General features: G+C 43.5%; 1 protein-coding gene across 1 annotated transcript in view; it reads right to left on the bottom strand.

Moving 5' to 3' along the window:
- Nucleotides 1–6,072: 6,072 nt before the first annotated feature.
- The window catches only part of KMT2C (lysine methyltransferase 2C), a 313,192-nt gene continuing 307,060 nt past the window's right edge, over nucleotides 6,073–12,204 (bottom strand). The window contains exons 55-60 of the mRNA XM_045003252.1: nucleotides 11,519–11,661; nucleotides 11,081–11,249; nucleotides 10,170–10,286; nucleotides 9,148–9,221; nucleotides 8,607–8,715; nucleotides 6,073–8,084 (exon numbers count right to left, since the gene is read on the bottom strand). Of these exons, the coding sequence (XP_044859187.1) occupies nucleotides 7,992–8,084; nucleotides 8,607–8,715; nucleotides 9,148–9,221; nucleotides 10,170–10,286; nucleotides 11,081–11,249; nucleotides 11,519–11,661 (705 nt within the window). The 3' untranslated portion in view covers nucleotides 6,073–7,991. The remainder of the gene's footprint in view (nucleotides 8,085–8,606; nucleotides 8,716–9,147; nucleotides 9,222–10,169; nucleotides 10,287–11,080; nucleotides 11,250–11,518; nucleotides 11,662–12,204) is intronic.

Here is a 12,204-nt window from a genome sequence, read left to right as displayed (position 1 = left end):
ACAGACGAAGAGCTGGGGAAAGGAAGCATTATCCGCATTTTACAGATGAGGAACTGAGGCAGAGAGAGGTTAGTGTCCCAGGACACACGGGGAATCTGTGGCAAAGCTGGGAATTAAACCCAACTCTCCTAACTCCGAGTCCATCTTATGAGTCCACGCAACCATCTTTTCGGTCTCTCTTCCCATTTACTTCCCACAATTCCATCATCCTTCAGCTGCTTCCCCTTCCTCTAACTTGAGCTGCTTCCAGCCGGAGTACAACACAATGCTAGACTCCCCAGTTAAGGGGATTGTTGTGGGCTAACTGCAGTACAATGGATGGATAGCAGGCAGAGAACCACAGCTCTCATCGCTTCCCCAAATGGAGACTCTTCTCCGCATCTGCTCTGCTAAAGCAGAAGACTCTAGGAGAGCATCTGGGCTTTAGGGTTATAGCACCATTATTGAGGGACTTTTAAACAATGCTAAGTCGTGATCCCATAAGCATTGAAAATACCTGTTTATCCATACCTCAGGGGTGCTTAAAGATAGGGGTTATTCAGCAGTCAGGCTTGCTGGCTGTCCCTAGTTACGCATAGCTTCCAGGTGTGCCACAAAACATTTTTCCAACCAATGTCAGTTTTGCTCAGCGAGTAACTCCCTTGCCTCAGGATCAGAAGGTAGTGGGCTCAATTCCCACACTTCGGGGGGCCATAGAAGCAACTGGGTCCCTGTTGTGTGTTTTGCTCTGCTCCCTCTCAGTCCTTTGGAGTATGTCATGCCATTCTCCTGTAGGCCTAATTCTCTCTTCCTGTTGCTTTTCCCTTCAAGTTTTACATCATGGCTTCCTCCTCCATTTTGATGGCAAGCATCTCAGTGGAGGGACATCATCTTCCTTCCTGTCCTTGTGCTTGGCATGGGGACTGTTGCTCACACAGTGAGAAAAAGGAGCAGGTGATCCTCAATCTTCTCTTCAGCCTGCTCACTCTCTCACCTCATGCTGCCTTGAAGGGTTAAGAAAGGTGGCCTGGCAGGCACAGCTTTTCCCTTCCTTGAAAGTTGCTTCTCCCCCTTTCTCCTCCAGCTCCATCCCGCATTTCCTTTATTTCATTGCCTCCCACATTCCAGCCTCCTTGTGTGGCCTTCACAGACCCAACTATTTCCTCAAAGCCTGGCAGCTGTTGCATAAGGAATGAGAAATTTCTTACCTGATAATTTTCTGTTAACAACTTTTCTCGTCATTCATCACTAATGGCCCCCACCTGTGGAATTTGGAGGCAGATGAGACCAGGGCTGTCCCACCCTTCAGCTCAGGCAACCAGAAGAGTTCTTCCAAAGCTGTGGAAATACTCCAGCAGCCAATCATTGGCAGTAAAACAAGAAGTTGATATCGTATGTATATAACCTTATGGTAATTATTTGTCCAAGTCTCCCTTTAAGGAAACATTTCAGTTGTTTACAAATTGTGTTCCAGTCATTTACCAGGCTGGGTTAAATGAGGAGAAAAGCAGCTCACAAAAAGAAAATTGTCCGGTAAGAACCATCTCATTCTGCTGCACAACTTCTCTCCTCATTCGTCACTGAGGGGAAGAAGCGAGCAGCGAATCACAGAAGTAGGGAGGGAAAGGATGACAGTAGCAGTAACAGCTGCTTCAGAAGATGGTGCAAGAAACCATGTACAGGGGAGGGATAGCTCAGTGGTTTGAGCATTGGCCTGCTAAACCCAGGGTTGTAAGTTCAATCCTTGAGGAGGCCACTTAGGGATCTGGGGCAAAAATTGGTCCTGCTAGTGAAGGCAGGGGGCTGGACTCGATGACCTTTCGAGGTCCCTTCCAGTTCTAGGAGATTGGTATATCTCCAATTATTACCTTATTACCTATTACCTACAGCTCTGGCATTATGGATGGAATGAGATTAGCAGGGTACAACTGGCATATGTACTCTGCAGTGCATGAAATATATCGTTAGAATTCTAGGAATGCCCTTTTATGTCATAGCTTCCAAAGGGGTACTGCAGATTAGAACAAAATAATTGTTCTGAACTGAAAGGAACTACATGAATAACCTTTTTTTCACAGCAAAATTAGTCTAGTTTTTGTATAGATAGAGGAACTAATGCTGAACCCTGACTTTGGAGGTGACGACACCTAAAAAGCCCAGCCAGTGGTTTCTCTAATGTGTCTTTCTGATTAATCTCGACTCCGGATGATACTCAAATGGGGAGTCCGATGTGCCTGCTAAAATAACACCACTAGGACTGTTACCCGCTGCTCTATGGTGCTTGGTTGTAGGACTCCAATCAACCATACTTCAGAAACTCTAGTGTAGCCAAGATCACCAGAACGTTGTGGTCATTACTATTATTTGTATCACAGCAGCATCTAGAGGCCAGGGCCCCGCTGTGCTGCCACTATACAGAGACAGTCCCTGTCCCAAAGAGCTTTCTGTTTCCCCTCTCATCAAAAATGTAGCTTGACCAGATCAATAAATGAAATTTCCTGGTTGAGTTCTTTCTGGATACTAAAAAGCATCGGTGAGGCTAATGGAGAATGAATTACACTTCAAACACTCGGGTGTTAACTGTAGTTTGCCTGCCTCTGGAGGAAAGAGTCCCTGCTTCAAACAGATCTTGTGTTTTGTGCAGGTGCTCTGGAGGTTCCTTGGCTGTCTGTCAAGTCTGGAGTGCTTTCTGGGCCAGTGGGGGACTAGGAGAATGTCAGCTCTCTCTTTTCTTCATCCTTTTTGTGAACTGTCTTGACAGGTAGCAAGTATCAGAGGGGTAGCCGTGTTAGTCTGGTTCTGTAGAAGCAGCAAAGAATCCTGTGGCACCTTATAGACTAACAGAAGTTTTGCAGCATGAGCTTTCGTGGGTGAATACCCACTTCTTCGGATGCAAGCTTGCATCCGAAGAAGTGGGTATTCACCCACGAAAGCTCATGCTGCAAAACTTCTGTTAGTCTATAAGGTGCCACAGGATTCTTTGCTGCTTGACAGGTAGCAGATTTTTCTCTGCCCAGAACATTATTTCCATTGCCTCAGAGAAGCTTTGAACTTGTTACTCCCTGGTTTTGGAAGGGATGTAAATGTTCATGTTTCAATCATAATCAAACCTCTAACAGGGAAAAGAGGGAAACTTCCCCTGTGAGCACCACGGCTGCCCAGTACATGGTTTCTTGCACCATCTTCTGAAGCAGCTGTTACTGCTACTGTCATAGACATGATACTGGACTAGATGGGCCACTGGTCTGAACCGGAGTGGCCGTGTCTATATCTGTGTTCCGACAGAGCAAAGTGAACCAAAATGATGTGTACTCTGAGCTTTTGGAAATTTACTTTTCAGGTACGCTCCCCGCCCTGCAACGACCCATTTGCTTGCTATTTTGATGGTTTTCCTTATTAGTATAGGAACATTTTTTGGTCTGAGTGGCTACAGTTGAAGCTTTGAAATTTCTGTGTAGTGTGTCCTCACTATTATATGGACTATGGGATTTTCTGAAAGGGAGGCCCTTTGTATGTCTCCCACTGGGGAGCCACTGCTGCACCAGCCTGAGGTTCCCAAAACTTTGTTTTTATAACACATTTTCTCAGTGATAGTGTGTTTGCAGTACTTCCCCAGGCTATTTATAGGAGGGAGGCAGCATTTAGATCCCTCAGTTGAGGAGAGCTACTGGTACAAATACCTTGATTGTGGGGCTAGCCTGCTGGATGTCCCTGGAAGTCCGAATGAATGCCTGCCTCTCCCCCCCGCACCCTAAGCCCTGGATGGCTAGCACCCATGTAGGGTGACCAGATTGCAAGAATAAAATATCAGGACATGTGGGGGAGGGGCAGCCACAGGCTCACAGCCACCACCGGAGCCATGGGGGAGGGAGGTTCACCGTCCTGGAAGCCACGGGTCAGGGAGTGCATGGCTCTGGCTCTGGCCCCCGCCTTAAGTCGATCGGAGAGTGCACAGCCCTGGCTCTGGCCCCCACCACAAGCCAGATGTGCATGGCGCCGGCTCCTGCTGCAAAGGGGGTCTCAGGGCTAGGGGCATGGGAGGAGGTTCTGGGTGCTGACTCCGGGAGGGAGTTTGGGTGCAGGAGGGGGTTCAGGAGAGGGTACAGGCTCCGGGCAGGGCTTATTTCAGGCGGCTTCCTGGACATCTCCCTCTGGGTCCTAGGCAGAGGTGCAGCCAGGCAGCTGTGCGCACGGCCTTGCCTGCTGGTGCTGCCTCTGGCCAATGGGAGCTGCGCAGTAGGTGTTCATGGCAGGGGCAGCATGCAGAGCCCCCCTGGCCTTCCCTGCACCTAGGACCCAGAGGGAACTGTCACCACTTCTGGGGAGCTGTGGGGAGCCTGCCAGCCCTGTGCCAACCCTACAATATCGTACATCAGTTGGAACGTGGAACAAAGAGTTAAATATCGGGACATCTGGTCAACCTACACCCATGTCAGTACTTTAGGAAGGCCCTTGTACCATTCGGGGCCTTACTCAGAAAACCAGGAATCATTCTGAACATGGGAAGGGATTTCACTTACCTCCCTACAATCCCACGATGTGCACCTGTGTGAGAAATGGAGTCTTCATCTGCCTCTGTTCTGGTCACAGACTGCCTGAAGTGCTCCTTGCACTTTAAAGTGGAGCCAGCCTATTTGGAGGTGGGGGGAGGGGAGAGAAAACCCCTTTCCCACCCATCAGTCTCTGAGCTCCTTTCCCTGGCAGAGCTAAGATTAATAGGCAGAAAACCAGATAAAAACAATTCCCATTCCACTGCAGCCTGAAATTGGAACCCCTTTCCCTAGGCCCTTGGGCTGAAAGCCAGACAGGCACAACGCCCATTACTCTGCGGCCTGAGACCGAGCTTCACCGTAGTGACAAACTTCTCAGCACACCCAGATAAGCTGAAGGGTGAGGGAAGAGCAGGGAGCTGGATACAGAGCACTGTGAGGAGACTCTGTCCTTCCCCACGGTGGGAAGGACAGAGAACTTAAATGCTGATTTTTACACTGCTTGCTCATTCACAGTACAAAATGCTGCTTTGCGAAGGGGACGCTTGATTTTACCTTTCTGGGACCTGGTGTCTCTGGAGTTTGCAAGACCTGCTCCTGAATAGGCTGTGAGGGGTTCTCATCTGCATGGGAATCCTCATGCTCCTGGCCAGGCTCTCATGGTTGAGGTTTTGGGTGGGATTTGAGGCCCTATGCACCTGTCCCGACACCATGCCCTAGGAGAGAGAGGGTCGGAGTTTGTGGCAGCAGGACATACCTCGCCTCCTGAGGCTATTGTAAAGCTGCCTACAGCACCTCTTGGATGCCTCTGAATTCAGAGGTGCGGGGCATTAAACCATTAGTGCTGAGAGAAACTGCATCACAAAGAGGCTCTTCTGTCCTCTGCTGCTTTTCAGCTGTTACCAGACATCACTTTGGAGCTCTGCTGGACAGAAGAGAGGCAGCTATCACATGTCAAGAGAGCAGGCAGAAGCAGCTGGTTGTGGAGGCTCACAGCACACAGTGGCCCTACAGCTCAAGTCCAGGTGACCACATGTCCCAGGGCTCTACAACACTGACATTTCACCAGAACTAGGTGGAAAGCCTGGGCTGATTGGTTGCCATCCGCCCACCAGGACTCGGGCTTCTCTGAGGTGTGTTGGAAGGCTTTCCCCCATTCTTTTTGCTTCTGCTTCTCAAAAAATCAATCTTGGGCCCCGAAGACCTGTTCTTTGTGTAAAATGAAGCTGAAGAGGTTCGTGTCCTGTCCCTTTATGGAGAAGGGAAGCCGGAGGCCTTGGTGTGAAGCAATAGCAAGTTGGGCACTAACTGTGGTGGAGGATGGCTGGCTCTTCTCTTGGCACCTCCTGCAGACTCTCTTCTTCTGGTGGAGGCAATACTTTGCTCCCTAAAGCGTAGGACCCCTAACTTCAAGTGCCCAGACCTGGAGGGTGTTTGGATGCAGTGCATGGCTTTGTGGTAGACAATTCAGGATGCAGCTGGCCTTAGAGGGATACTGGATCTGTGCCCGCTAACAGTTGTGGTGCTCAGTGGTAGAAACAGATGAGGTTACACTGGAACAAAGAGAAAACAGATGCTCCAAAATGAAAACGTGGAGGCATCATTTATAGTTGTAAAATATTTTTATTTGTAAATGCTGATCTTCTAAATCTGTTTTCACAAATTCCAAAACCCATAACACTCTGTATACTTCAAAAAAAAAAATCTTTTTTTTTCTTTCTTTTTTTTTTTTTTTTGCCAACATTAGATACTATTATACAGAACAGAAAAAACTGTAGGACAAATACTGGTAGGATGTTGGAATATTGTACAAGAGAAGAAAAATATTCAAGAAACAATTTCATACAGCTATTTATCAAGAGAAAAATATATACAATTGATTTATTCTGTAAGATAAAAATACATCATGCCATATACATTACAAGTTCAGAACTGTATTACTGAATATACCAACAGTTTACAGTCCACTTTAATTGTGCACACAAAAAAACTTCATTTTTTTTATATTTAAACCTGTGAAGTGTCAGTACCAGAATTTTAAGTACAAAATAAAAAGCTAACCTGGTTCAAAATGCTGATTAAGTTTCTACAAGCAAACACAAAACAGTGTTTATTTTTTTAAAGAAATGTAAACAAAAACAATCCATACAAACACATTTTTAAATTACATTTTCCAAAACCCTATTGCCAGAGTCCTGCAGCTGCAAGCACAATTACATCTAATTTTTTTCCTTGTTTTTTCATTTAAAGAAGGCTATCATATTAGACTTAAGCTCCCACTACATGATCCTATTCTGTTTACATGATTTAGTGTAAGCTGAACAGTCACCTAATTGTGACGACTTTTTCTGAAGAAAAAACCATGTTCAGCCTCTATTTTGGGTGGTTTTAGCAGTTATTCACAGTTATCACAAATTGTAAGCACAAAAAAACCTGACTTAAGAAATAGGGATGCAACAATATAATACAAATAAAATAAATCAGTCTAACTTACCCAAGCATCTATAAAAGTCAGAGTTGTAATATACAAGCCTTCTACCAGGCTTAAAGTTTACTTTAAAAAAAAATAAAAAGGAAAAAAAAAAGGACTAATAGACCACAGTTGAGCCAGCTTTAAACATTTAAAAAAAAAATCCTCTCTTTAAATTGAGATTTTGGTTATTCCATAATAATTGTAATGGCGTAGTTAGTAACACATGAGATCATATTGTAACATCCCTATTGATATTTTATAATAAGCACCCGAACTGCTGCAGAGTCTGGTAGCATTTGGTCAATAACTATTTTTTTATACTGTGTTTTTTTTCTCAAAATATTTACACTTTTGTACAAAGTAACAGGGTTTGTTAGTTCTGCGGGTAACAGCAGCAGCTTGGCTTTCTTCTAACTTTTTTTTTTAAAAATAGCTTCATTCACTTATTCAATAATAAATACAAAAAGTTTCTCTTATTTTACAGAAATCAAAAACTACAATAAACTGACTCATGGAATCAAGTATTTTAAATGTATTTTAGTGCAAGTTATTTTTCCCTTAGCTCTATCCCTAAGGAAGTCGTTTCAGTACATTCCTTGTTCAGTGGTGTCTACTTTTATTTAAAAATTTTCTTTAATTAGAGGGCCTGCCCCTTTATCAAATAAGGCTGTGGCCAGCACTTTGGACTTCTCCCTTTCGCTGGTGATTTCAGTCTTACATTCATATATGCCCACCTGCCCTCCAGCAGGTCAGCCATCGGTTCTTTGCCCAAATTAAACAGTTTCTCCGTAGTGAGCTCAAAAAACAAAAGTGCTGGACCATTCTGTAATTCAGTTTAACCTCCAGGCATCTGGGAAGTTAGACAGCTTCAGATTTCGCCGACTTGCTTCTGGTGCTTGTTTTACACTTGAATAGAAATTGAAACTCCCAGAAGTGATTTTATTCCCCCCTCCTCCCCAGGAAGGTAAGAATTTTCTGTCGACAAAATCAAAATGTAAGTCACTTCTTCTTAGGGACAAGCGACCCTCCAAGACAGCAAGGAATGCATTCTAGTTCATCCACTTTCGGCAGTTTACAGCTCCACAGTGACATGGGATCTTGTGCTGGTCATCTTCAAAATCAAACTTATAGTCATAGCAAAGCTGGAAGGAAACACATGTCGAGAGCGTGGTTATGAAATGTCTGGTCTGTATTATTCATTTTATCTTTGCTAGTATCTAACCTTCTATACCAGCCGTTCTCAAACGGTGGGTCGTGACCCCGTTTTAATGGGGTCGCCAGGGCTGGCTTAGACTTGCTGGGGTCCAGGGCAGAAGCCCGAGGGCAGCAGGGCTGAGGTTACAGCCCCTCTGCCTGGAGCGTTGGGGCTTGGGCAGGCTCAGGCTTCTGTCCTGGGGTCATGTAGTAATTTTTGTTGTCAGAAGGGGGTCACGGGGCAATGAAGTTTGGTCTATACTATACGCTACACTAGCCAGTACCTTATATACTTCTGGGAACTTTAATTGTTTATATTGAGGAAGGGGACGGGGAAATCTTGGACACCAGGGTCCGTCCCAAGTCTGAGTAAGTAAGTTGCTGTGCTAATGATAGTACAACAGACACAGTCATTTAGGAAAAAAATCATATGAATGGGAACAAAATAAAAGCAAATGAGTAAAGTCTACCTCCTCCCCCTTCTGGATTCTCCTGTTGGAGCTGATGATAATCTTGTGTCCTCTCTCAAAAGTCACCACCTCAGCCACGCAGTTTGGTGCACATGAATGGTTAATATACCTACAAAAATAAAAGATTTGGAAAATGATTTTTTTTAAGCTATGTAATTGGACACAAATCTAAACTAAACTATAGAGTGACTTTAGCTTCAGTGGGAGCGGATTTTTCCAGCTAAAATTACATTACTCTGTACTTGTTTCTTTACCTAGAAAAATGTAAAAAAAAATAATCAAAAGTTAAAAACATTACATTTCTTTTTCTACAGCTGTACGTCTGCCATGAAACAGTTAATCAAGGCTATGGAGAGTTAATGAGAAAGATGGCATTGCTTCTGGCATTGCTTCAGTGGCTTAGTGTGAAGACTGAATGCACCAGCTTAGAGAATAAAGCCATTGAAAAAAAGCACAAAATGGAATCTCTCCCCAACAGCCAGCCAAGGGAACATGGCTAATTTCCAAACATGAGATCACAGCTCTCTGAAGAGCCACCCACCTTGCAGGACCTCCTGTCAATGTAGCATCAATGACATGATCATTGTCAATGCGGAACATGTACACTCCACGATTCTGAAAGAGAGGGGGGAGAAAAGGCGCTATAGATTTTACCAAAAAATAAGTCAGTGATTAAAACAAAGCAGCAACATGGACCATCTCCAAGTATTTTTCTGGATTTGCAATTAAATGTGGCCCATTGGCTCACTAAGGAAGCGCTGATTCATCTATTTCACTTACTATCTGAAAGTAGGATACTATCATTAACTTCACTACTTATGAGGAATGGATGGGCCATAAACATGAGAGGCAACCTCCTGTGATTTTAATATCTCCCTCAAGTAATATGCTAGTATGATTTGTATAGCACCTTTCACGTAAGCTATCAAAGCACTTTACCAATGGTCCCTCACAACATCCCTGCACTGCACCAAGAGGTTAAGCCTACTTAAAAAGTGGTCCCTAAAAACTGAGGCTCTGACCTCTCTGTGCTTGTATAACTGTAAGATCGGCACATTACCAGGCTCTCTGGGGTTTGTGAGGTTTAATATATTTGGTAGGCACGCTGAGATCCTTGAGTGAAAGGCTCTGTAAAGGTCTAAGGTCATATCATCATCTCAAGGTCACACAGTAAGTCTGTGGCAGAGTGATGAACAGAATCAAAAGCAGAGTGGCACAGCAAAAGTGTGCTGAGTCTATAACTGAGAGGTCAATGGGGTGAAACAGTCTTCTGCTAGTTTCTATGGTCTGTGTTATACAGGAAGTCAGACTGGAAGATCACAATTGTCCCTCTGGCCTTGGAATCTATGAATTAAGGAGTCCCAATTCCCAGTCCCCTGCTACAATCACTAGACACAACACTGCTTCCCAGAATTCAAACATTCATCCACATTCACAACAGTACTTTGACTCAGCTTCCTCAGAACGGAAGTCTGAAAATGCTGGCAACACATCTCGTTCTGTTGCACGAATACTTGAAGGAAAGGAAAGGAACAGTAAGTAAATAATAATTATATACAATACCTGAGATTCATAAAGTTTCTCTTTCCTGTTTGCTACCTCGTTACGGATGATAGTTCCAATATATTCAATGATCATGGTGTGCTTTTCAATGTCTCTAGCAGCATATAAGCCCAGGCCCTACAAAGGGAATACTGTGTGATTTAGAACAGGAGAATCAATGCACATTTACATTTGATTCCTTTGGTATGCCTCCTTTGATTCCTTTGGTGTACATTGTCTTGCAGCCAATTGAGCTAGTAGATTTCTTACTCTGGAGCTATTTGACTTGAATTCTTTGAACAATAAAGAATACTTTCTAGAATCAAAGAATTCAAATGTGTGCTGTGGTGTTTTAACCATTTAAATAATCTTCCACAGTCCAACCTAAAATATACAGCAAATACATACAAGGCTAATGGTGTACAGATTTGGCAACAAGTCCAGTGGAGCTAAACACCTGGAAGGTTTGCATAAGTCAATAACTTGACTATTTAATTGTATTAACATGACAAAATATTTTACTCAACATCCTGGTCTCACATTATTCCTGTTCTCCATCTTTTAATGAGCTAGCTTGGTCTAAAATTAGCTACTAGATATGCAGATGATCCTCCCACTGCTGCTGGTAAAAAGATTCTGTATATTTTAGTTTCTTCACTAAACAGCATTTTTTTTTTTGAGAAAAAAGTTAAGACGGCCTAACTAGTAAAATAACACAACTCAGTTTTACAAGCTAGAGTTTCAGTCAATTAAATTCAGAAAAAGAAAAAAAAAGATTTAAAGTAATCAGCAATCTTTGTTACATACAATACAGGGGAACTGATCACCACACATATGCTGCAAATTCCCTTCAGACTTTACTAGACTCTACAGACTGTAGGGAATTGTATTTAGGAATAAAATCTCAAAAATCCAGCTCTGTTGTAACTGACCTGAATCCGAGAGCGAGCCAGATACACATTGGATTTCCATTCAGTCTTCATTTTACGGTACTGGGAGGACTTGGAATGGACAAACTGTTTACTGTAAGGCGCATTTAGCTCTCCTGTCACTGTGCTCTGAAATGACTTCGAGGTGCTGGTGCTATTCAAGGTGTGAGGCCTGCGGGAATTGGGCATATAACAGAAAAAAATACAAGAAAAACTGAAGATTTCTCCGAATAAAACCACAAGCTGAATTTGATTAGAACTACTTTCAGACAAACACACACTTAAAGCCAGCTAGCATAGACAACAAAGCGGTTCCTTTGATTTGGGCATGCACATACACAGCCAAAGACAACAGGGTTTGTAAGCAGCAGACAAAAGCACAAATAACCCTACGCAGCCTATAAACCCTGGGCTGTACTATGTGAAGTTAAAACAAAATACCTTAACACAAACCTCTTGACATGGGTACTCATTTTAGGCTCAGCACGGGCACAGCCCGTGGGATTGATGGCAAGAGGAAGTTCCATTAAAGGGTTTCGGCCATATCGGAAAGTGTAGTTCTCACAAGCCTCAACCCCAGGAAGCTGTAAGAAACAAAGTAATCACATATTAACACGTCAGAAAAACATCTGCACAACAGCCTGGAACAGGCAGAGCGCTCACAATTGCTCAGATTTAAGACTTGACACTGCCTTATGATAATCCTTCAGTAGCATTTCCTTGACAAAAAGCTGCGTTTTGACGCTTATCAGACTAACTAATTTGCAAATATAGAAATATGGAGAGAGACACCGAGTCTTAGCAAAACTCCCTTTTCCTCCTGGCTAATTTTCTCTAAAGAAGATGTGGTGAGCGCATGGTGTGGCATGCTTCCATATCACAGCACACACTTCCCCTGTAATGCACTGTTTTTTGGGTGCACATTATGAGTAAAGCTGGTAGAAAGTTTTTGTTCAGAAAATTTTCTCACCACACAATGAGGAAATTTCAACTCTAATGACAAATTTTGATTTTTCCATGGGAAATTTCAAAACAATTTTTTGTTTCATGTCAACTTTATGCTTTGGTTTTTGGAAATCACAAAATTTTGGCTTTCAAATGTTCAGTTTTTGGATTTCAGGTTCTTC

Source organism: Mauremys mutica, chromosome 2, assembly GCF_020497125.1.
Source record: "Mauremys mutica isolate MM-2020 ecotype Southern chromosome 2, ASM2049712v1, whole genome shotgun sequence".
Classification (NCBI taxonomy): domain Eukaryota; kingdom Metazoa; phylum Chordata; order Testudines; family Geoemydidae; genus Mauremys; species Mauremys mutica.
The sequence above is the reverse complement of the archived record's forward strand: the minus strand, read 5'-3'. Positions and strand labels throughout refer to the sequence as shown.